This window comes from Thunnus thynnus, chromosome 9 (genome assembly GCF_963924715.1).
Source record: "Thunnus thynnus chromosome 9, fThuThy2.1, whole genome shotgun sequence".
Lineage (NCBI taxonomy): Eukaryota > Metazoa > Chordata > Actinopteri > Scombriformes > Scombridae > Thunnus > Thunnus thynnus.
In genome coordinates, this window is record NC_089525.1 from 13,967,721 (window position 1) to 13,993,583 (window position 25,863).

The 25,863-nt window shown below is 41.8% G+C and overlaps 1 protein-coding gene across 1 annotated transcript; it reads left to right on the top strand.

The window, feature by feature from the left end:
- On the top strand, positions 1 to 25,425 carry nr3c1 (nuclear receptor subfamily 3, group C, member 1 (glucocorticoid receptor)). Its single transcript, XM_067599008.1, has 9 exons — positions 1 to 314; positions 919 to 2,123; positions 15,124 to 15,284; positions 15,524 to 15,640; positions 15,740 to 16,021; positions 16,783 to 16,927; positions 17,836 to 17,966; positions 18,605 to 18,762; positions 19,862 to 25,425. Exons 2-9 carry the CDS (start codon positions 919 to 921, stop codon positions 20,012 to 20,014), a joined length of 2,352 nt encoding a protein of 783 aa, XP_067455109.1. The 5' UTR covers positions 1 to 314; the 3' UTR covers positions 20,015 to 25,425.
- The last annotated feature ends 438 nt before the right edge of the window (positions 25,426 to 25,863 follow it).

Consider the following 25,863-nt stretch of genomic DNA (forward strand, 5'->3'; position numbering starts at 1 on the left):
TGCTCAGTTCTCCATTTTGTATGTTTTTCCTTGAAGGTGAGCGCCTACTTTCCCAAGTGGCTAGCTGAGAATTACCACAGCTCAGCCAGTTTAACGCAGTTTGCATGACAATTCACTGCTAGGTCGAAGTGGGAAGACTGAAAGCTGCTGAAACAGCGTCATCTTGACGTGTTATTTTGGGTTTATGTAGCCATGTAGCTTGGATACGACGCGAGAGGAGTAACGTTAACGAACATTGAGACAGTGACACTTTCAACCAAAACAATGTTGACAGACGACCTGTGGACACACACCAACAACCAGTCATTTCAAGGGTAAGTGTGAGGTTTTATTCAGATGTCAGTTGATATGTGTGTTGGCTAACAGACACACTTTAACGCTAAATATGTAGTTATATGGGCTATGTTAGCTGGCAGGCACGAAATGTAGGGACGTAGTCACTGTAGCTGTTAGCCACATTGCTACCTAGCATGCTAACGTTAGCAGGTATTAGCCGTGGGTAAACTTTACGTTTCTCTGTGTGTGATTTGTGGTCGGACCCGTGGCATGTGTACTCGACTGAAGTATGCTTTATCAAAGGTCGGCACGGCTGCCAACATGCGCTCATGTTGTCGTTTTGCCAACGGGAGTAGCTAAGGCAGCTACGGTTAGCTATACTTAGCTAACGTTACTGTTAGCTATCAAGGGCGCGCAGGGGGGCATGCATGGCAACTTTCCCCGGTCCTGTACCGGCCTAATGTTAGTTAAGTGGACTCTGCATGTGCACAATTTAAAACCACCTTAAAGTGCATTACAATGTTACATCACTAGCTTTGTAGCACGTCCGTAAAGCTCCTGTTTAGTGTGTTTTAATGTGGTTATTACGCTATCCAACCTTGTCTGTTAACTCTCTGTCTGTTTACCCCCCAAAATAAAAAGATGGATAAAGGTGGAGTGAAGAAGATAACATATAGAAGAGATGACCATTTAAGCAAACTGGTCTACACTGAAAGCTCAGAGGAGGGAGGTCCGTTGAAAGTGGCTCCTCACAACGCTGTGTCCATCACCACCACCTCTGTCGTTCTTCCATCCAGCCCGTTAATGCAGCCAGGACAGGTGCCTAACGGCCTCAGCAACAGCCCCCTTCCAGAGGAGCTCACCTCCGCCTCCTTCACTGCCACCGTAGGCCCCCTGCAGGGAGACTCAGAGCCCAGGGGCCCGACCAAAGATCAGAGGTCCCAGCAGCAGCTTCTCCAGACGTCCACCTCATTTGGTCGTCAAACCCTGGGGGAGAATTTGCCCCAGCTGGATGCCAGTATAGCAGACATTACCCAGTCCTCCATGGATTCACTCATTGGGGGATCAGATCCCAACTTTTTCGCCATGAAAACAGAAGATTTCTCCATGGATAAAGACCAGGATCCCATTGACCTCGACCATGCCTTGGAGCACATTGGGAAAGATGTGGACGTGAACCAGAAATTGTTCAGTGACAACACACTGGATCTGCTCCATGATTTCGAGCTCACCGGGTCCCCCTCAGATTTTTATGTAGGGGATGATGCCTTCCTGTCTACTCTGGCAGATGATTCTCTGCTTGGCGATGTTAGCTCGGAGAGGGACATCAAACCTGCCGTGGTTGAGAGCAGTAACGGCAGTGGCGCAGTCTCCGTTGCTCTCAATGGCAGCAATATGGCAAGTCCAGATCAATCCAGCTCTAGCATATCCACAACTGCCAGCTTAACACCTACAACCACTTTGTCAGCGTTGGTGAAGAAAGAAAAGGATGCTGGCTTCATTCAGCTCTGCACCCCAGGTGTGATCAAACAGGAGAAGACGTCTGCAGGCCTGAGTTATTGCCAAATGAGCGGCACGTCCTCCACAGACCTGCCCAGCCCTAGTCCCATTTCCATCTGTGGGGTCAGCACTTCAGGAGGACAGAGCTACCACTTTGGTGTCAGCCCTAGCAGCTGCAATGAAGATCTGCAGCAGAAGGATCAAAAGCCAGTGTCCAACCTTTATCTCCCTGTGACGACCATTGGAACCTGGGCCAACAGAGGCCAAAGTGTTGTGGACAACTCGGGAATGCACAGGGTCAGTGAGGTTTTCCCAAGCTCTCCCGGCTACCCCACCACCTTCGCCAGGTAAGAAATGAAGGCACTAATCAGCTGACCTGACATCAGTTATGTATTTTAATCTCTCTTGCATTACCAGACGTCTTTTCTCAAAGACCAGATTTATTAGTCCTCATCCTTTCTACATTTGAAAGATGCTTCATGCATACAAATTCTCATGTCCTTATGCTCCAATGATTATCAATGAGTTACTCATCAGAATCTTATTTCATAACAATGTGGCTAACAGATTATTAATCTGAATTATTTATCAAGTCAAAATAAATATTTGCTGGTTGCTGCCTCTCGAATGTGATTAACTGCCCCCCTTCTCACACATCATTGAAAACTAGATCCTCTGGATTTTTGACTGTTGTTAGAAAAAGAAAGACATTTAAAGTTAAGATGTCCCAATCAAGTTTTCTTGCAAGGTTTTCTCATCCAGGGTCCCTGTCCTGAGTCTGATATTTATATCTAGCCCTTATTACAGCTGCACAGGTCACACACAGCTAGAAGTTGGCCTGCATTACAATTCTTAAAGCCTTTTTAAATTGAGATATGATGCACAGCTGAATAACAACACACTAAGAAAATATATCCTGAGTCAGCTTCCTTTTAATAATTTATTTCTATATTTTTGTCCTTTTAGTATCTTGTGAAGTGCCCTTTTTAGTGATTTGAATTGTATTCTTGGTTTGAGGAGTGTCAGCGTTCTGCTGTTGTGGCGGCAAAGTTTGGGAATGATTTAGACAGCCTTTCTTTATTCTCAGCTCGAACACAATGCTGATGTTTAAATTGAGTTTTTTAGGTGGCCACCTTTTTTAGAGACATAGTTCACCTGAGAAATGTCACTGGAATGTCAATCCAAAGACCTTTTGGCTTGTTGATACTTGTCAGGTTGGACATTATTAATTAAATTTGCTGGCTGTTGTTTGTTTACGCTGCTTTGTGGTTCACCTGCTCATGTCTTTGACAGCTTGTTTACTCAGAGTGCAGTAAACAAAGACTCGGAAAGGGATCAGGCTTCAAATAGGTGAGACCAGTCCAACAGAATATGCCTGGATCAGCCACTAATTGAAACCAAACTTTGGGCTTTAGTTACTTGTGGTGGACATTTGTCATTATTTTTGACATGTCATTGACAAAATTAATAGACATTGAAGAAATAACTTATAGTTGCAGCTCTGCTCAGGTTGTTTGTACTTCATTGTAGACAGGCTGTTTTTGAGTTATCTGGTTTCACAAATCAAACACTGTGATGATTCTAACCACTCTCATAAAAGTGGTTATCAGCTGGCTGTGTTAGTCCAGGGGTTTCCAGTCTATGAGGTCATACACATGAAGCAGGTAGGGTTTGTAACAAACAGCCAATGACATGCAGATAAGGTAGATAAGATATTAAATAACGTTGAAAATATTGATCCCTGTGGGAAGAATCAAATCATTAATGTGTAAAAGGTAAACAGTCAACAAAGTGAAATATATTATGACTATATTAGAAGAAAAAGTGATAAAAAGAGTAGAAAATGATACCGTCATCAAATACTGAAAGCAATAATCTACACATAGAGTGTAAAAGAATTGGAAATTTGCACATGTTAAGTAGCTCGGAGCTGGTGTAGGAAAGGAGGAAGAGGAGAATACTGGAGATAGTGAAAACGTGTGAATAAACAGGCTTGAAGAACAGAAACAATATGTGTTACTACATTGTAGTGCAAATGGATCAGTAAGAGGTACTTGTCACTGTGAAAATATTCTTCCTTATTCAAATTAAAAGGCTGATAACTACATCGTTAGGGCACAGCGGAAAAACATTTCAATTCTATGATAGTGTCGTCTCAGGTATAGTTCATATAAAGATTATAGATTTGCTCTGTCATTTATATTATAAAAGAACAATTAATATGCACAAAAAGTTATGTATCACTTACACAAGCATCAGTGGCTATCTGCTAGTTTTTAAGATCTGTTTTACAGTCAGAGTCAAACACTCCACTGTATTTCTGATATAATCGAATGAACAATCATTCTTCAGTTTCCAAACACATTGCTGCGTGTGTTCTTCAGGACTTGTCACTGACAGTGTGGTATTTTCGTCCGTTTTTGAGGAGGTGGACATTTTTATGTTTTGATAAGCCAGAACAAAAACTGCACCTCGCCGGGTTTGGTTTGTGGTGTTGGTTACCATAGCAATGGAGTTTGACTTAAAGGGAAGCCATCACTGAGACAAAAATGCTGGGGTTAACCCCTGCGTTAGTTAGTTAACCCACCAATCTCCTTTTGGTGCGACTGAATGGACTTTACAGAAAAAGGGCTGCAGGCATGAACACAGTTCTGGAGAAAGGATGTGCTGTTAAAACGCCAGGGGAATTCCACTTTTATCCAAGTCAGACATTTAATCTTTTTTAACTCTCCGACTGGACAAGCCCGAGCATCATGTGTCTGTTCATGACATGTCCCAATGCCAGTGTGTGGACCAGATAGCATCATTACTTTTATTTTTTTATCTCCCTAGGTATTTTACTTTCAGTTCAACAGTTGGTTAGTCCTGCTCGGTATCAACTCTGTGGGGTCTCATGAGGTCGTTCTCGGTTGATCACTCGGATCCTCCAGTTGCAATATGCCAAAAATAAATCTGAGATGTGCACTGTCTTCACGTGAAGCGGATCTGTCCCCAAGGAGCAGCAGAGACAGTTCATTCAACAATAGGGATGAATGACTTGTGGCATTTACAGTTCAGTCAGGCTTGTACAGTAAGAGGGAAATTCTTTCTATGTAGGGAAAAGTGGAAAAAGGCGACTTGTTCTTCTCTGACTTACTCATGTGATACTGCTGAATCTTAATTTCTGCTGGGATTTCTTTCCAGTGAGCTCTCATTCAGACGAATGTAGAGAGAGTCCAGTCACAGTGTGTGGACTACGCATGGCCCCACAAAGTGTCTTTTGTGCAGTTATTGCTTTGCTTCCCTGTAGAGTTTTATGGGTTCAGCTGTGAACGTGGCTTTGGGCCCCAGTTGTGAAGCAGCTCAATAGAAATTCTTCTCTAACAGTGGTGTGACACAGTATGTTTTGTCTTAGAGGGGTTTTTTTTTTGTCGTTTGTTTTGTTTGTGTCTCTGTGTCGTTCACACCTGTCTGATTATCTGACGGGGAGTAATCAGCCTCTAGTCATGTCTCAAAGATTGGCACGCAGAAGTATGTCATGCCATCGAGGGCACAGATGTGGTTGTATTTTTATTGCAAATGATGCATGGTATCATCTGTGTGATAGTCGTCCTAATGTCTGGCGACCAAGAACAGATGGGGAGAGACACGAGATACCTCATCTTCATTTCACATGTGGCTTTAATCGCACTGTCTTTGTGTTCTTTAGAGGTGTGTGCGTCTGTGTGTGTGTATGTGTGTGCGTGTTTAAGCAAGGATTATGTCGTGTGAGCCCTGATCATTTTTTGTGTGGGCGTGCGCCTGTTTGTGTATTGGCTTATCTGTGTGTAAGCTTAGCATTTCTGTGTCTGTGTGTGTGTGTGTGTGTGTGTGTGTGTCTCTAGTGTGTGGGAGTCGCCTCAACCTGTGTGACATTTAGTGGCTTGAAATTAGCAGAGCGCTGGGCTGCGGTGGCTCCGTTGCTGTCAGGCTGTTGGCATCAGGTCACCATCTCCTCCAGCTTCTCACGCTATGGTGCTGCTGCTTCCTGCTGAGGCTGAGGCTTAGAGGACCTTGCGTGGCACTGAGTACCTGCTGTAGAGGTCGGGTGCTGCTGCTTTGCACCGTGCAGATCTTCTAATATTCATCCATCTAGCTAGGACTGGTAACACAACCACGTCTCACACATCAGCAGCGCTTTAGTTAGTTTTCCTTTTCTTGCCTGTTCATTTTTATACATCACAGTTTTACAGTCTGACTCAGTTTTTATGATCTGACTCAGTGCTCCGGTTCTCACACAATGAAGAATGCTTTACCTTGAGATTTGCTCCGCCTTTGTTCCTATTTTGGGAAATACACACCCTTACTGTATGATAACTGGTTTTGATGTGACCTGATTAACGCTGAGTTGCATTGAAAGGAAGTACCTGCATTGTATAGAGAAAATGCTGAAACATAACTCCTCTGGCAGATAATAACACAGTTCGTTTTGTAGGCCCCGTGTTATGTAACCTTTGTTTTTAGCGTGGCATTTCCTCCTCTGCCTGCGATTGGCCCAGCCCATAGAGTGGAGTTCAGTTTGTGGGTCAGATGTAATGACTTAGCCATATATCCTGCTTCTGACTTTAGCCCCTTTTTGTTCCTCAGGGCTTTTTGACCAAATAAGAAATGTTGTGGAGCAGATGCTGTGTGGAGATGTTGCTTATAACACACACTGTAAGTTACTGGAGTTTCCTGGGAGGCTTTTGACTCGATTGTGTGTAATGGAGGGACGTTGTGTGCGGGAGTAATAAAACCGGCTCGCTGAAAAGAGCCGCTCTCACATCTCATATGCAGACAAAGCAGTGTTGTGTAGCTTCAGCATCTAGTTTGCTCTTTATGCATGTTTGTATGTAATTTATGGTTCAATTTCTCACACAAGTAGAAGTTAGTCATCTATTGAAGTAAATTCAAAGCAGATGGATTCAGAACGTTTGCTCAGTTTTTCTATGTATAAATCAACCATTGTGTATCCTTAAATAACACACTGCACACTTCTCAGTCATATCCTTGCAGATATTGCTGCACATTAACTACAGCTGCAATTATTTAGTCGATTAATTGATTAGTTGATTGACAGAAAATTAATCAGCACCTTCTTTTATAGTGGTTTAATCATTTAAGTCATTTTTCAAACAAAAATGCCAAACATTACCTACTTTTAGCCTCTAAACTATGAGGATTTGCTGCTTTTCTTTGTTGTTCATGATGTTAAACTGAACATCTTTTTGATTGTTGTAATAATAAGCAATTTCAAGATTGTTCCTTGGGCTTTATGAAATTGTGATAGGTATTTTTCAATGTTTTCTGAGGTCATATACCAAACAAATCAATTAATTGAGAAAATTAATCGATTTACTGATTACTCTATAGGGAAAGTAGTCGTTAGTTGCAGTCCTAATATTAACTGATTGACTAATAATGAGGCCTAGATGCAATTCTCAGCTCTGAATCACTGGCTCAGAGCCCTGCTGCGTAGTCAGACCCGGGCTGAATGATGCGGTGCCTGGGCAAGTTGAAGAGCACATCTGACAGTGTCTTCACTAAAGTAGTAAAACTCCAAAGAATTTCACATGTGGGAATATTGAGTCAACTTTGGAAACTCGCTTTGACTCACTTCTGAATAAAGCTTAAGAGGAAAACCACTCGGTGCTGCATTGAAGCGGTTTTCTGACTTCATCTCTGTCACACCAAACACCTTTACTATCCCTCCTTTGTGTTTCCTCAAATCATGCATAAGATAAACTAGCATACTTTAGATACAAAGAAGCATAACTACGCAAGTTTTTTAATGCTATACTCTTTGTATTTACATCCTGTTGATGAAATGGAGGTTATGATTTCTTCCTTCAGGGCCGTGTTTGACAAGATTCAAGAGCTTTTATTGTCACGTGCACAGCAGGCGGCAACATTGAAAGCAGTTAAGATGGCAGATGCAGCCTGCAAGTCTTTGTTGCAACCTGTTGAATGAATTAGTTTCTTGGTGATTGGGGTGAGCTCAGTAGTTGATATTTATCAGGTAATTATTGAGGATCAGCTTCGAATCTAGAGCCTTTAACTGTTGCAGCGACTGCCTCGATTTAAGAGCTGGTGAAGTAAAATGGTGTCTGTCACAGCTGTCTGTGGGATCAGCTGTGATTTGCTGCTATGTGTGATACATGAGTAGTTTTTGGTCTTTAGTACGTTTATATATAGCTATATATATCAAGCTTATATTTAGTATATGAATAGTCTTGGGTCTCTGTGTTTTGAGAGTAACCTATGGTCAGAGTCGCTATTCAGTCTTGCTTTGGCACACCCCTCAAATTTCTTCCTCGCTTGCCTGACCTACCCTCTCTTTCTCTCTCGGTCTCTCTCTCTCTTTCTTTCTCGGTCTCTCTTTCTCTCTCTCTCTCTCTCTCTATCTCTCTCTCTCTCTCTCTCTCTCTCTCTGTCCCCTCTTCTTGCTTCCTGCAACCAAGGGCAGAGACCTTGACTGTCAGCAGAAGCTTTCAGCTGCTGTAAATAACCTTTTATGATTTTGTGTATGTGTGTGCGGGACATGCGTGTCTGTTAGCTTTGTGTATAATGCAGGAGTGTGTAGGTGTGCGTCTATGTGTGCATGTGGGTGTGTCGTGAGCGCTGTGGCAGGCAGGCAGACCGCAGAGCGCTGCCGTGAAGCTCACTCTCCTGACCTACTTTCCCTCCTGCCTCCCCACAGCTGGCGCCGATGTGAACGCAGCAGATCAAATGCCAGCCATTCCAGTCGCTTTTGCGTTATTACCGCATTCCCCTGAAACCACAGTTTTGCTTTTTTTATGTTAAGTTTTTGTTGTGTTGTGACACCGAATAGGCTTATAGAAATTCCCCATATTGAGGTTAAGAAGATAAAGCTAAGTCTGTGTGCTGTTTGTGCTCCTCTTCTTACTTTTGTGTACATTTGTCGAGTCAGCAAAGTCAAACTTTAGGAGTGGGTTCCTCCCACATCCAGTGGTATCCAGCTGAAGGTATTACAGCAGCGCACACAGTAGCAGCAATCCTCTAATTCATTTTAAAGGCCTGGAAGCCACCTCCCACCTATACACACTAACTGCTCTGATTATGGAAACTAATATGGAAACTCAAGTCCTTTGGGATTGTTTTTTCTTGTGCTCTGCCATGGGTTAAGTTAAATCTTCTCCTCTGGTGTTTGAAGCCAAGCGCTAGTTGCTGCTTGGGGCTATAAAATGTAGCTGTTATTTAAACAGGCCTGTCAGTACAGCATGAAGGAGGAGACAATGGCTCCTTGCAGACAATGACACTGAGGGATCTCCTAGAGTATCACATGTAAGAGTATCTTGCTAATTGCCTGTATTGTGAACCAAAACTATGGCCATAAAAACTCTTGTTGTCTGTTAGGGGTGGGCGACGTGGCCTTAAAATAACTGCACATATTTTTGTGATAAGCATATTTATGACCATCTGAAAATGATTTTCAGCTGGTGTGGTAAGACCTGTATCCTATCTGTTTAATTATGGTGGATTCAGCCACAGGATGTGTTGAGAGCAGTGACTCTCTGCTCTTCTTTAAAATAACTCTCATCAGAGTCATTGATGCAAACGGACCTCATGGACTGACATACATGACTACAGCTGAACTCGATGCAGACAAGTATTATGTGTCCAGCTGGTGATTATCAAACTTCAGTCTATTGTTTGACTGCTCGTGCTTCTCTGGTTGTGCAGTGATTTTTTTCCACAAACATCCTGTTAAAGCATTACTGTATTTTTACCAACATCTATGAACTCATAAGGTTTTTGTTTTGTCCCGATGGTGCGTCATGCTCTGATAAATTACTGCGACCCAAACGTACAATGCAATGATTGATCAATCATGAATCTGACAGATCCTGATGCATTTCATCTCTCAGTTCAGTGTGTTTGTGGCCTTTGTTGTGTGATGCAGTGCCTCTGCTCTTTTTCTGTGAAGGTTCATGTTATCAGGCCTCTTCTACAGTACCCAAGTTGTTGTTTTTTGGAACAAACTCCTCCACAGCGAGCCGGCATCAACATAACTTAATTACTATGTCAGTGTTTCCCCTATAATTGTGCAGGTCTGGCAGGCCGCCAGGCCAACAACAGCCCTGCCAGGCCAAGAAAATCTTTTTTTTAATGCCAAAAATAACGCCAAATATCCATTCATTCGGAAATCAATAGCGTTTGGGAGGCTCTATGCAGTGCTGTTCCGAAACGTGAGTCAACCTCTGTGTCGTTGCCCGGGAAACTCAGAGGAAAAGGTTAGCAGCAAGTTGTCAATCTGGCAGTAAATGTACAGTACAGACTACAGTGTGTCAGTTAATAATTGCTGCAGCTTCTCAAGCAAAATAAAATCTCGTCTGTTGTTTCCCCAACTGCTGGAAAAGTGAAGGGGTTAACCCCGAAGTTAGCAACAACGGGTTAGCTTAACCTGATGACGCTAAACAGAGAATGGAGAACTGTGTGGCTGCTGAATCTCTCCCAAGTTTTGCTCAGCACATCCCCACCCCCATCTCCCCACCCGAGGCTGCCACCACCCTAAAGCAGTCAACCCAGAGGAAACACTGTATGTGTTGACGCTGTAGATAATATGATAAGACAACTTCATATCACATTAAGATTTATACTGCTGTTATCACAAATGATATGATATGGCACACCCCTACTGTCAGTGTATTGCTGTTACAGTGTGGCTTGTGTATTGTGACACTGTTGCAGTTATGTCACAAACCTATAAAGCAATAACGTTGTCATTGAAGGGCAGATATGTTAGAGTCCAGCCCAGACTTTGGCCAAACAAATCCAGTCTCTCAATCCTAATAGAAGCGGTGCTGTTGTTGCGAGAGTGATTCAGAGCGTGCAGACTAGTTCCCCTTTCTATTTTGGTGGCTCTTACCTCGGGGAAGGAGCACTTCCTTCTGCTCCTCCTCTGCTCTTCTTTTCACGCTCACAGAGTTTTGGTGAAGATCAGGGGTGATGACCCTGTTGGTGCAATGTTGATCCATATCAGGAACAGTGATAATCATTACAGCAACATGGCAGTCAGATTGGAACCATGCAGCCACCCAGCCAGATTTTTGTGCAGATCCTAAGCGGGCTTTTAGACCTAAATTAGGCCTGCATTAAATCGACACAGTGGGGGGGGTGTAGCTCCAGGTAATGGCGAGTCATAAAATGCCATCCAGGAAGTCCAGTTTGAATAACAGATCCATCTATTTGAAGCCAAAACTCTGCCCGGCGGTTTAGGTTTATAATACTTTTACAACTGTTTTATCTTTGATCCCAGCCATCGCTGGGTAAACAGTCGAAATACTCAGTTCATGTTACAAAGTAATCTACCAGGAAATTAATTTGCTGTCCCTGACCTGAGAAGCACCTGATTTGGCTGCATATTGCTTGAAGATGTGTGCAGAAAATTAAATCTACCAGGAATGACCACTTGCATGTATGTAATTGACCAGCGCAGCTCCCTTCCGGATGACGTGACTTTGTGTTGTGTCGAATGTTGAGTGAGGTTCAAGTTTTTTGCTGGAAAACCCTGCATTTGTTGCTGGAGTTCTCTGTGTTTACACCCCCGCTGCCCTGCCGAATCTCCCCATGAATGAGAGGACTGCAGTATGTCACACAGAGTTAAAGACGGTCGTAACTTGGCCATCGTATTCAGTTTAATTCAGGAGACAACCAGTTGAATAAGACGATTGTTCATATCTGTCTGATTACTCATTTGTGACTGGGCCTGAAGTAGGTCAAGTAGGATGATGTAGGCTAATATGTGGAATAAAAGCACAGAAAGATCCATCACACCTAAAAAGAAATAGCTGGGTTTTGTAACGATATTACTCAGACTGCTCCTTGTCTTAAGATACGAAGAGCCAGGGGTATATTGAGCAGAGGCCTTCTAAGTCACTCGTGACACATGGCTGAAGGGGGATTATGAATTGTTAAGCAGGGCACTGGGCCACCGGCATAGTCGTAAGTGCATCAAGTGGCTTGCCTCATTACAACTCAGGCTGATTGATCACACTTCTACAAACGTAAGCGCTTAACTTTCTCAGCTCTGCTCTTGTTGAAGTCGAGGCCCATCTCGGGGTGTCTCTGCTTTTGTGCTGCAGCTGAGCTCTGACCGATAGTAAACTCTGAGGGAATGCGAGAACTTCCTGTCGACGGCAAGCACGCACTTCAGCAGATGGTTTCAAAAAGAGGAAATTTGGTCTTCCCACATTGCTGTGCAGCTTTGATTGGTTTGTCTCTTACAATCCACAAAAACATATTTGTAGCTTGTCTTACGGCCTCATTGAAAGTCGTAAACCGATTTCACGTTGAGTTTTGAGGAAAAATACCAGAAAGCAATGATGCTGCTTGTGACTTACTTTGTTGTTATTGTTAAAACATATAGCGGCTGCAGTAATTGGATTGGAACCAGTAGCCTAAAGCCTTTCAGTAAAGCTGTCCTGCTGACACAATCCCAGTGGGCCAGTGAAGGACATATTGGCTACCCTGCCACACCCTGTGACATCATCATCATCACACTGGCCTCATTAGCCTCCTCCGCCCACCCTGCTGGTCACCACGTCCTGCTTTTGGGATTTTGTTTGTTTGTTTGTGTGTGTGCTCTCATAGCGGTGTGTTGAGGAAACCCCACATAAATCTGTGTGTGAGACAGATGGCGAACTGGTAACATCATCACAACGGTACAGCTCTTTTATATGAAATGTATTTACTGGGTGGCCCTTCACCCCGGCTGCTGTTTTTTGTGTTTACCGTTGGCTGTGAGCCATACGGCAGGCCTTCAGACATGCTGGGGGAATGGGATGAAGAACTCGGAAATGCATTTCTAAAGATAATATAACATAAGAGTTGATAACCCAAAATATTTTGAGCTGTGAACCATGATACCTTGATATTAGATTTTTGTCACAATGCAATTATCTGGTGAGACAATACACATTTTGAATCACCGCACACTATAAGCTGTGTTCCTATAACTGATCTTAAAGCAGCATTGTTTGACGTTTTTGGTAACTCGGGGGCAGTGAAACAAGCTGTGAACACAACAGTGATATATAACCACCATTTAAAGTTGTTATGGTGAACAACAGTTGCCTGTTTACACATCTGACAGACACAGAGTGACATTAGCTGTCATTTTGAGTTGTGTTTCTCACCACTTGATGTGGTGTCAGATCAATCTTCACTGTCCTCCAAGATTTGTTTTGTTTTTATGCTTTTTATTAGTTAGTGATAGTGGAGAGATGACAGGAAATGAGAGAGAGAGAGAGATATGCAACAAGGGTCCCTGGTTTATGGTTGGGGTCTTGACCCCTAAGCCACGGGAGGTGCCTCCTTCTTCTATTTTTTCTCTCCATCAACTCCACTAGTTACTCTGCCTCTTTAGCAGCTACTATGTTCATCAACTTATCAGTAACTTCATTTGTGTCCAGTTTGGTGCAGAGCAGGTAGTGTGCAGTGGGTTTATCAGAGCTTTATCTGAATGGGGCTCAATATTTCTCTGTAGATTAATAATAAATGCTTGTCATGAGATTTTCATTATTTATGATTCTGTGGCGGCCCTGACTTTGCTGGGAAACACTGATATATGAACTAAGCACGATTTTAGGATAATCTGTAATGTATTGGATTTTTCGGATGTGGATGTGTGATTGTTAATTTCTTGGAAATTTTCGTAGTTTAGTTGTTTTGTCCTGTTGCCAGTTTTACAGACAAATAATAAATGCAGTTTCTGTCTCTGTAAGAAATGTACTTGCATAGGCCATTACAATAATTAATCCAATTTCCAGGTCTGAAAGAGAGTTTAGATTTTCACAGCAGTTATAAATATTTATATTACTGTTGGTGCTGCTTAGGCTGTCCACTTCAAACTAAGATAAATTGTGCACACAATATTGTGTGTGATTTGTTTAGTGCTACTTATGCTTCTTGGCTGTTTCCACCACAGTGAAATCAAAGCCTTTTGTTCTTCTAAATATTGTGTAAAATGTGTCTCTGCAGAGTGTGATCAAGTTCAGTTTTATTTTAGAGTTATTTGAGTTTTATTTATGTTTATGCAGTTCCTCTGTGTTCTGATTTAAATCTGGCCCAGGTTTAACCTCTTACAGCTGGACCTAGAGAGAGTTGTTTAGTGAGCACCCCACTTTGTGGTGTCCTCGCCTCTCAAACCAACCAGAAAGTATGAGGGTGTACAAAACAACGCAGAGTTCGGTTAATGACACCCAGAAAACGAAAGCTCACAAACTCTCAGCGCACAGTTGTATTGAAATACAAGTCATTGGAGGTAAATGGACGGACTTAATTGACCACAGTGTGTTTGTCAGCTGTGCTCAGAAAGCTCTCAGCCCTGTCATGGCAAGGCAGCCTCCTCTGAGGTCTCTCCCTGATGGGTTTTTTTTTTTTTTATCTGGCTGCTGAATTCTTCTGGACTTGATGCTTTGATGTTTCACTCAGGTTTTCCCATCCTGCTAGGCACACTGACTGCTGGGGCCTGGCCTGCTTTCATGATAATACCCTCATGTTGTGTAACTAAGAGTGAACTTGGCTCCACAGCTCAAACACAGCTCTTCATAAGTGTGTTACTGTGCAGTGACAGTCCAGAGCAGCCTTTATCAAATCAAATTGTTTGCTTTCATTGAGATGGTGGACGTGTGGACACATGGACGGACAGACACAGTTGTTGCTTGGCTCAGGCTCGATATCCTCTCACTGTGGGCGTTGTTGTTGCTGTGGCCACTGGGTTAGAAAGGGGGTGTGGACCTCTGGCGCATGGATGCAGCAAAGCCCGGCGTCATCTAGTGGTCATTTTGAAAAAATGCATCTGTAACCACTGCTGACTGGGTCTGGAAACATTTGTGGTTCAATCAAAGGAAGAAGGGCTGTTTTATGACAACCACTGGTGACCAAAGATCTTGAGATAGTTTAGGCTTTAAAGGCCCAAATGGGCACAAGGGGACCTACTTTTCTTCACTCATGATGTTGGGAACGAAGGCTAAATTGAGATTAAAAAAACAAGCACAAGGAACACATTGAGTCTGGCAGGAGGATATTTATGTGTAGTGTATCTGTGTAGTTTATTTGTGTAAGGATTTAGTGCAGAAATGTAAATATGAACTGAAGCTGAACTCTCAAATCTGAAAAGATGCTTTCAGTTGTAGAGGTGGATGAGACAAGCATACAGTATGAGCCATGGTATGAATTTGACTAAAATGTTTGTGTAGCTATGTGACATTTATAATCCTTTTAAAGTAACACTTTTAGTAAACAGGAATTTTTAGTCAATTTCATGTCTTTAAGAGACTGAATATCCTTAACATTTTTCTACCCCGTCTTATCTTCTCCCTTCAGTTCTGCTTCCAGACCGGAAGGGGGCACCGCTTCATCTTCGGCACAGGGAAAGAGCGGGACTCATAAAATCTGCCTGGTGTGCTCTGATGAGGCTTCAGGTTGCCACTATGGTGTGCTCACTTGCGGCAGTTGCAAGGTCTTCTTCAAGAGAGCAGTGGAAGGTACAAAAGCCATACGATGATCATTAATTTCTCACTGATTCATTCATTGCTTCTAATAACCTTATTCATCACTAATATGTGTCACTTACATTTGCTGAAATGCTGGAGTCATTATGACTTTGCAGGCATCATTATAAAGTAATGGACTGTGGTACAGCTAATTAGTTTTTCCCCCTGGAGTGTTTGCCACAGCAATGAAGGTAAATAACAGATTAATCTTCCTCTTCTGTGTGTCTCAGGGCAGCATAATTACCTGTGCGCTGGGAGGAACGACTGCATCATAGACAAGATCAGGAGGAAGAACTGCCCAGCCTGCCGCTTCCGCAAGTGTCTGATGGCAGGCATGAACCTGGAAGGTATATGAACAACACGGATAAGTGTAAACAGTGCACCCTGGAGTCTTCATTTCTTATATTTGTGATATTTAACTCTTCCCTGTTCTCTCTCCTCTGCAGCGCGCAAAACCAAGAAGTTGAATCGCTTAAAAGGTGTCCAGCCGAGCAACCCACCCGAGGCACTTCCCTCTCCACCAGTGGAGGCTCGCTCCCTCTTACCCAAGTGCATGCCTCAACTCGTCCCCACGATGCTGTCCCTGCTGAAGGCCATCGAGCCAGACACCTTTTACGCCGGCTACGACAGCAGCCTGCCTGACACCTCCACTCGCCTCATGACCACCCTCAACAGGCTGGGCGGCCGACAGGTCATCTCTGCCGTCAAGTGGGCCAAGGCTCTGCCAGGTTAGTGGTGTACTCAACAGTGAGTATAGATTATATACAGTGAGATTAAGGTAGTTTACGTCGGGTAGTTTGTGCCGAGAAATACATGACACACTGAGGTCAGTCTGCAGTCAGAACACAGATGTGCCACATTCACATTTTTCCTTCTCTAGTGTTGCTTTTGACCTCCCACAGTAAGAAAAAAAAAAAAAAAACTCTCATGCTTCCAGTCATGCATGAAATTTATATGTGGCACTCTCCGTGTTGTATTTCAGACGTCGCGTATCCTCACGACACAAAATGCAGCCAGCATGTGCGCCACTCGCACTGCAAGTGTTTCATTTTAACAGCCCACAACACAGTTTGAAGCATGAATATTTATATTTATTGTTGGCTAAAAACAGACAAATTCGTAATATATTAGCGCAGCACGAACTGGGTGTCTGTCTAATTTGATTTGTATTAAGAAACAAACTGCCAAAGCATCTGGAGCTGCTCCATCTGTGACACGCAGGCACATTTGGCCACCAGGTGCTCACATGGAGTTCTGTTTACTAGATTCTGCGCTCACAGAATAAAGTTTAAGTTAGTTATTGTTCACAAAGTTAGTTATTCTTCACCTGCTTACAATAAGATTATTATTTCTTATCTAAATCTGAATTTAAACGTATCTACATTTAGTTGTCATTGCACCACCACGTCCTCTCACATGTTGTCACTGGCTGTATGAGTGGAACAGCTCTGTCTTAGTCGTTCAAGTATTTCCTCGTTCTTCCCCTCAGGTTTCAGGAACCTGCACCTGGACGACCAGATGACCCTGCTGCAGTGCTCCTGGCTCTTCCTCATGTCTTTCGGTCTGGGCTGGAGGTCTTACCAACAGTGCAACGGCGACATGCTCTGTTTCGCACCAGACCTCGTTATAAATGAGTATGTACCGTTCAGTTTTTAGTCTATCCGGTGTGACTTTTGACTACACTGCAGCACGTTGTCTTGAAATCATGTGTCACTGTTGGCAGAATTTAGTATTTAACCATTATGTGTGAAAGTGAGAACAGACAATAACATGGCCTGGAAAGTTTTTTTTTTCTTCCCAACAGTCTGCCAATGCATATATCTGTTTGTGTATGTGTGTCTATCAGTGCAGCTCTCTGCTCTGTGCTGTGTATGTAATATCTCTTGAAAATCAAACAGCATCTGTCAGCTGTCATCAGTAATCAGTGTTTCATCCTTCGTATAGATGTGATGACTCTGTGTGTTAACAGTACGCTGTAGAGTGTAGTGAGCAGTCAGCGCGGTTACCATGCTCAAGGCTGTAATAGACTTTTTCTTTTTCCCCATTTTTCATAATCATGGCAGCCCTGAAATAATCTGAAACTGGTAAACAGACTCTTGCGTGATATGAATGGCCAAGCATATGGGCCTGGGGGTTAGGGATGCACATTTTCCATACATTTTCTCTTCACTTTGACTCAGATTAAGAAATGAAAAAGCAACTCTTATAAATATAAATTCCCAGAGTTCTTGCCCGAGTTTGTCCTCACTTTCACCCACAGTATTATTTCATGTCTGGGATGACGCTCATCTGTCATCTAAAATCTGCATCCTCAACCCTTCTACATCAACAAACTAATAAACTGAATCTCATTTCCGGAAGAAAGATTTAAAATAGGACCCACAAATTGTTGGCAGCAAGACCTACAACATTTAATCTACAGAGATATTACAGGACGCTGCTTCATCTCCCTGATAGAGACTGCACAGGCAGCCTTATAAATCAGCTGTCACTAAGGAGACACAAGTATGTGCCGTTTTAACAGTTTCTGTCTGATTTCAAGGGAGCGGATGAAGCTGCCCTACATGGCCGACCAGTGCGAGCAGATGCTGAAGATTTCCAGCGAGTTCGTGCGGCTGCAGGTTTCCCACGACGAGTACTTGTGCATGAAGGTCCTGCTGCTGCTCAGCACAGGTCAGAAATGTGCTGCTGTGTTAACACAATCCTTACAAAAAACATTACTGTGATCCAATACTGTCCACAGATGCTGAAAGTTAAACTTGATGTATGCACAGGTCAAAACCTCACATCACAGCACTTTACCAACTCATTAACTGACATGCAGTTACTGTAAATAAGAATAGTTCTTTATTCTTGCCTTGTGAGATACAGAAAAATACACACACAGAATTTTAACCAACCAGAGCACAGAAATACACTCAACCTCCCTTTGTGTTGTCTCCTACATGTAACCTATTGCAGGAGAATTGAAGATGCAAGCAAAGATTCAATAATTACACTCAAGCTGATTGAAAATATCTGTGGATCTATAATTGCAGGTATCCTAAACACACCTTACAGTCCACACAACCCTCCGCAGGGTGTGCTGGTTTTGTTCTGGCAAGTGTGTGTCCTGCTGGTGCTTTGTGATGCTAAATGTTATTGGGAGTTGTTTTTGTCCTTCATGGCACTAACGCTTACTCTAATTAGAAATATAAAAAACGTCCCTCCTCCTTTGCATCTTAAAGCTGAACACTACATACCAGTTTGGTACAGTACACTATCCTTATCTCAGTCCCACATGTTGACCTTGAGTGTCACCTCTCCTGTAGTGCCAAAGGACGGCCTGAAGAGTCAGGCGGTGTTCGAAGAGATTCGGATGTCGTACATCAAGGAGCTGGGGAAAGCCATCGTGAAGCGCGAGGAGAACTCCAGCCAGAACTGGCAGCGTTTCTACCAGCTCACCAAGCTGTTAGACTCCATGCATGAGGTACAGAGATCTGCTATATGAGGACAAAACACCTCCTCTGACACACGCATTATGTTAACAGTCTGCAGCTTTCTCAATGAATTCTTGATCAGTATTGCACTGCAAGTGATTAATCTTATTTAGTTTAAAGTATTTACGTGGTTCAAAGAAACTTCATACAATAATGCAGAGTTACCTAGATTTAAACTGTTTGATAAGATTGTGACAAATGTCACTGTGCTTTTGTGAAACCAGGCCTTGCTTATTGTAGAATAGTTTTCTGCATCTTATTAAGATTTTTGTGTAAAATATTAATATTGCATTAAATGTTTTGAGTCCATTACAAGTGAAGATTTTGGTATATTTGTCGGCAGTTTATTCAGTATGCAACCATTTTTCATACTGCAGCCTGTTGCACCAGCTGATCTTAGATTTGAGTGAAAAGTCAACACTACCTTCTACATTGTAAATGGTTAGTTTGGCACTAAATTTGCCACTTTGGTCAGTAGCACTGTCGCTACTTAAGCTATAACTGTGGCTCAGCTGGAAGAGCGGGTTGTCCATTAACTGCAGGGTTGATGGTTTAATCCTTGGCATCCTCCTCTGTCCTTGGGCAAGACACTGAGCCCCTAAATTCATTGTGTATGTATGCTATCACATGTGAACTAGCAAACGATACAAGCTGTGTTCATTCATCTAATATCACCTCACACCACAAAAAAATCAAGTGTGTACAGCATCATTTGTGTACCTTTGTCTATTGAAAAAGAAAAGTATTTTTACAGCTTGATACCAAACATGCAGAGCAATTTCATCATAAAAAAACTGAAGAAGCCTTCTAGATGAGAGGCGAAACATCTTTAAGAATCTAAAGCGAGTACAGTAGCTCTTCTGGATATACCATGATGGTCTCTCCTATCTTTGTAACCAATGTGCTATGGCAACAGTTGCTAAGGAAGGACTTAAACTTGCTAAGGAGAGGCATGGATTTTTAGTTACATCTTAACTACCTAAGTTACTTACTTAACTACAAATAAGTTGTATGATGTACCTTATTTTTATTGACCCTGTTTTTGTGTGAATTATCCACTAATAAGTTCTCCTCTCTGCGTGTCTGCAGATGGTCGGTGGACTGCTCAGCTTCTGCTTCTACACCTTTGTGAATAAATCCCTGAGTGTGGAGTTCCCAGAGATGCTGGCAGAGATCATCAGCAACCAGTTACCAAAATTCAAGGCCGGGAGTGTCAAAGCACTCCTGTTCCACCAGAGATGACTCTGCCCCGTAACAGACACAATGCCTTAAAATCCCACCACATCACCTCACCACCCCCACACCCCGAAGAGCGACGATGAAAAGGACTGAGGATCTGAGGCGAGGAGTGAATGATGTTTTTGGGAGCGAGTATGCAACTTTGTAGTGGCTTACGGGTCTGTAGTGAAAGAGCGGAGAGACTGGAGGAAATTATGTAGGACCAGACAGCGAGCACAGAAGTTTTTGTTTCATCGAGCAGTCTAACGGCACGTTCAGACCGGATGCGGAAACTTTGCGAAGCGTCAATTCTCGCGCGAGCAGGAGCCTGGCTGTTCACACCGGATGCACATTTCTCTGCACCGGTCAACAAACGATCCTGCTCCTATGCTCTTTTCTAATCACATTTAGAGCTGATCTTTATCATTGGTAAGTAATAACCTCGTCAATCTTACATTTGATTGGCCAACTCTAGCCTTTAACCCCACACCCACCTCTCTTTGTCTGTCTGTGCGTGTGTGTGTCTGTCTGCCTGCTTGTCTCTCTCACTTTTAGACACAACTGACAAATATGTGCTTATATATATATATATATGTATATATATGTGTGTGTGTGTGTGTGTGTGTGTGTGTGTATATATGTATGTATATATATATATATATACACACACACACACACACACACACATATATGTGTATATATATGTATGTATATATGTGTGTGTGTGTATGTATGTATATATATGTATGTATGAGGCTGGACAGCCAAACGCCATCATCAATATTTTCAGATGAACTTCTGTCCCTCATTGGCACAGGGGGTATTTTCTTTTGAAAAAAGACCGGATCTATGCCGTTCCTGTGTCTGACTTCCTGCTCGGCTCAGTCTGCTCGGCGTAGTCACAGCTTCTGTCAAAAATAGACAAAGGGCATATTTTTAGCGGAGCTGTATCACTGACAATAAATTATACCGAAACTATGGCTGCAGATCGCAAGCCGGCCGCAGCGCGTCCGGTCTGAACGGTTCAGTTGGTCAACATGGGTGCCGAAAGGAAACTGGCTGAGCTTCCCGGTGCTTCACGGCACTTCCGTATCCGGTCTGAATCCGCTGTAAGATGTAGTGTATAACAAGTAGGAATTGTTTGTAAGATAAAAGATAATCACAGAGAGAAAATAGGCTTAACATCCATGTCGTCTCAGGTTTCTTACCTTCAAATACACAACGATATCTAAAATAGATAAAACAAATATCTATGTACAGGTTCTGATAGTATTTTCTACATTTTCAAATTCTAACAGTTTATACAATTTTCCAGGTCGTTGTTACCTGAGAAGGTAACAAAGCTTAATTAATAACATGCTCTTAAGTAGGCTTTTAGACTGTATGTTCCTCTTTTAGTTTTTATAGGAGGTTGTAACAAAATGTTTATCAGTCAAATGGGGGGATACAAATGTTTTCCAGTCATTTAAAAAGCATATTTCACTGCTTTGATACTTTGGACATAGGAAACAATTCTGCTGGATTGTTACCGACTTGCGCCATTCAAAGGATGATTTCTCCCACAAGCCAACCTCTTCCAGGTTTACACACGTCTATTATAAAAGGGAAAAAATATGTGCCTTTTTTGCTTCAAATATTATCTTAGCCATCTCTTCCTACCTGTCCAAGGCGTGCTTCTCTTTAACCCACCATGGTCTACCCTCATCATATGTTGATTGTACTTTTATATTACATGCAGTTGCAAGTTTTCCTTTTTTTCAATGGCTGTGTTTATCTTTTAGAAGTGGCAGCTCGGTCATCGTCTGTGCATAGAAATGATCCTTATCGTTAAGACAGAATATTCAGAGCCTGCTTCCTCTCACACTATCCCCCCACACATTTTAACTCCTCAAGTGCGATTCGAGCACTATGTACCCCGCTAAAGGCTTTAAAAGACTGTGAAGAAAGACTGTTATACTGTACCAGTCTTCGCTATATGACGTTAGATGGACGTTAGAACTTTTTTTTATTAGGAAATAGCCTGCTTGGATCTTTATTTTAGCCCCCTCCTTCTGCCCCGATAGTCTAATGATGGAATGTGATAGATACCTGCGTCTACCAATCAGAAACGAGAGGGCATGTTTTATTGTGTTTGCAAAATTATGTCATTTTTTTAAAACTCGTCGGGGAAACAAAATTTCTGTGGTTTTAACTCGGCTCAAACTGGTTGGAAAATAACCGTCCTTCATTTTTTTTACTTCTTTTTTACAGTCTGTTGTAAAAACTGGCAAACATGCAGTTGTGATTCTGCCAGTGATGATCAGTGTATCCATGCTCTTTGGATAATTTGTTATCGAAGGCAGATTCTTTGTTGCTTTGCTACATTTGTTAAAGGAATAGTTCGACATTTTGGGAAATAATCTTCATTTGCTTCCTTGTCTTGAGGTAGATGAGAAGATCGATACTACTGTCGTGTTTGCCTGACAACTGGTTCCCAGCCAAAAAATAGTCTGACATACAACCATAAAATGGTTAATTGTTGATTTTACACTTTTTTTTGTAGGGATTAAACAAATGACATACAGTGTGTTTGTCAGTGAGCTTTAGAGGAGCTGGTAGGTGGATTTTTATACATTCAAACAGACAGGCTAGCTGTTTCTAAGCTAAGCTAACCAGCTCCTGGTTCCACGTACTTATTTAGCATATAAAGTGAGCGGTATCAATCTTCTCATCTGACTCCGGACAAGAAAGCAAAAAAGTGTACTTCCTAAAAGATCGAACTACTCCTTTAAAATGATCAGTTTGTATTACAGACAGCTTGTGTATACAGTGCTTTGGATCAGGCGATGGCAAATGCATTATTAACCTGTAAGCCTTCCAGCCTTGCTGATAACTTTTGACTACCCCTTCTGCTCCTTAGACGCCCTGTAGGCACCTTGTCGTAATGTTTGTGTCTTTAGTACATTTGCACGTGTATTTGTTTGTCTGTTAGTCAACCCCCCAATGTTTGAAAGCACTTAGCATCTGTCACCTCGTAGAGTCGTCTCACAGTGAAAAGTGTAGCGTCGCTGACTGGGGTAGGCAGGCAAAATGGATCCTTCATTCTCTGGGAACTATTTCAGTGCCAAACTCCTGTTTTGTCTGTTCATCAGTGATGCTGAAAGTTTGTCAGTGTTTGTATCAAAAAGGGGGAGAACAAGTCTCAGCATTGAAGCCTCTGAATTTGTCCAGTGAGTCATCTGAGCTTCAGTCCCCTTGATTGAGGTCACTATTAATGATTGATAATTGAGTTTAACACAAGGCTCTCACACCTGTGTGTAATCCCACAGAATAATGTGGGTCTATCAGTATCCCTTTCTTTCTTTGTGTGTGGTTTAATTAATTGGGAAACTGCAATGTGTTGCAACATTATCGTCAGTGTGTTTCATGGCCCTGTCATCATATTTGTGTTTTAAACACAAAATAATCCAGGTTTTGAAAAAGAATGTGAGTCTTCAAGAGGAATTAACAATAGCTCTTAACAGATTAAAGGAGACACCCTGTCAGATTTAAACAATTGGATAAATATGTCAAGTGAGCAACTACAAAGTGCTCGCTGGTGCATTTAAACAAAGGAAATGTCATATTGTTCTTCTGTTAAAGTAACAATCTCAAAGATCTCAGTTTTGTTCTCTTTGGCGGCACCTGTGGCGATAAATTGTGTTTTTGGACCTCACTCCCCAGAGGTGTCGCCTGTGTGGCGTCAGTCAGATGGCAGTTAGTGAGCGAGTCTGTAGCTCCGCCTACTCTCTCTGGCGGACCAACCACTGCTGGGTGATGGAAAACGCATCACTAACTGTGCACCACTTGTGATTTTTCCCAGGAATGTCACCACAGACACCCAGTAGATAAAACTGCAAATACAAGGGCTTTCATCAGTTGGCCATAGGCTCAATCACCATTGTGTTACCTCATTCAGCGATAGTGACTTAATAGACATTTATTTAGGTGAAAATCTTGGAGATTATTACTTTAACTCTCCCAACATCAAATTTAAAAGCACTCATGATAAGTTTTGAACCGCTCCCATGCTCAGGTTGTTGAAATTTGATGTCTCACTCATACAGTAAGAGGTTTTCCATGTTTTAGTCGTTTATGTTCTGACTTCAAGAACCAAAAACATTCAGTTTTGATTCCCAATATTTGTCTGCTTCTGTGCTTTATGGTGTATTTTTGTCAGGAAAAAGTTCACTTTGACAGAAGTATCAGGAATGTGCTGCCACAGTCATCATTAATACCCAGGCTCAGTCCTCCAGTGTCTGAAAATAGACGCTTCTTATGTTTCTTTCTTTCTTTCTGGTGAATCTTCAAAAAAAAACCATCTTCCTTCATTTAACTGCGTTTTAAGGGTTAACCATGGGTTACTTTCACATTCAGTGTATCCAAATCTCTGATGCTGCTGCTCATTTTAAACAGGTATATATGAAATCGCACACTTGCCTCTTCTTGCTCAAAAATGTATACTTGCTTACTTTCTTGTACATTTTTGAGGAGGACAACTGAATATGCAATAGAAACAACAGATAATCTATCACCATCACATTAAAAGATGTGGTTGCTTCCTTTTTTTTTTGTTTTGTTTTGTTTTGTTTTTCCGATATAAGCTATTTGCAAACAGGAGATTCACATTTAACTTTATCTCTGCAGGCCAGATTTTCAGGAATAGATACACTTAGTCAGTAATCAGTCCACACAGACTGCACAAAAAGCCTATTTGATGTTTGACTACAAGGTGACCAAAGCAAGTACAGACAGAATCAGCATATGTACACATAAACTAAGTAGCTCCTAGAAGACAAATGTACAGTTCTTTGTTGGTTTAAAAAAAAAAAAAAACACATTTTTTACTCTAACGTGATGGCTTTGGTCAAATTGTGTAATACTGTGAATAGGATAGGAGTCAGTCTTTTTCACACACAAACTGTTTGTGAAAGTAATCAACCAGCTTGAATCTAAAAAAAAAAAAAAAAGATTTGCACTACCCAAATATTGTTTGAAAATCTATTTTGTATAAAACATATGCAGACATTAACTTTTGAGAATTATCAAGGGCAGATCATGTTTCACTGGTATATGCTTTCTCTAAAAGCTTTGTTTTGCTTAAAAATTTGAATATGTACATATAATCCATTGTAAAGAAAATGTGGTGTATTTGTCTCCAAATACTAGTTTTTCTATACACTCTGTATTATTTCTCCTCTGTAGTGTGACTCCTGTTGATCCTTTCCTCCATTGATTAAAAGTCAAACTGTATGTCTTTGTGTGGTACTTCTCAAAAACAAAGGAACTGTATGCGGATGTATACCATCATATTAACTTGATGATTCTGAACAATGGAAACGGTAAGCTCTTTGTAAGCCACTTTTCATGATCACAGTAAGCACTTGTTCATCAAATAAATGCGCTTTTCCATTCTGGCACCTGGTTTATTGACTGTTGAAGTCTACTCAAAATCTCTTGTTTTCATGACTTTTTTAAAAGGAATTTTCTTTTTTCCTGATGTATGGGACCATTTATATGTTTGTTAAATTATAAAAATGTAGTTTAACATCTTTAATGTACAAATGATGGGAAATATAGTGCAATTACATCATGAAATACAGTCTCAGATTGTTACAATCAACCTGACAAAGTCTCAGTAATTAATAGATGAAAATTCAAAGTGGCTTCACAAAAGCAACATTTATTGAGGGCATTAAAGTTCTCCAACCCAGCAGCAACATAGTTTATTGAAGTTTAAGTCAAGAATTTGTGGACAAGTTTTAAGAGTCAGTTCACCTACAGTAGATCACACAAAAGCACTTTTCATTTGCAGCAGATGAAACTTTTGGTTTATTTTCCAAAAAGTTTAAGAC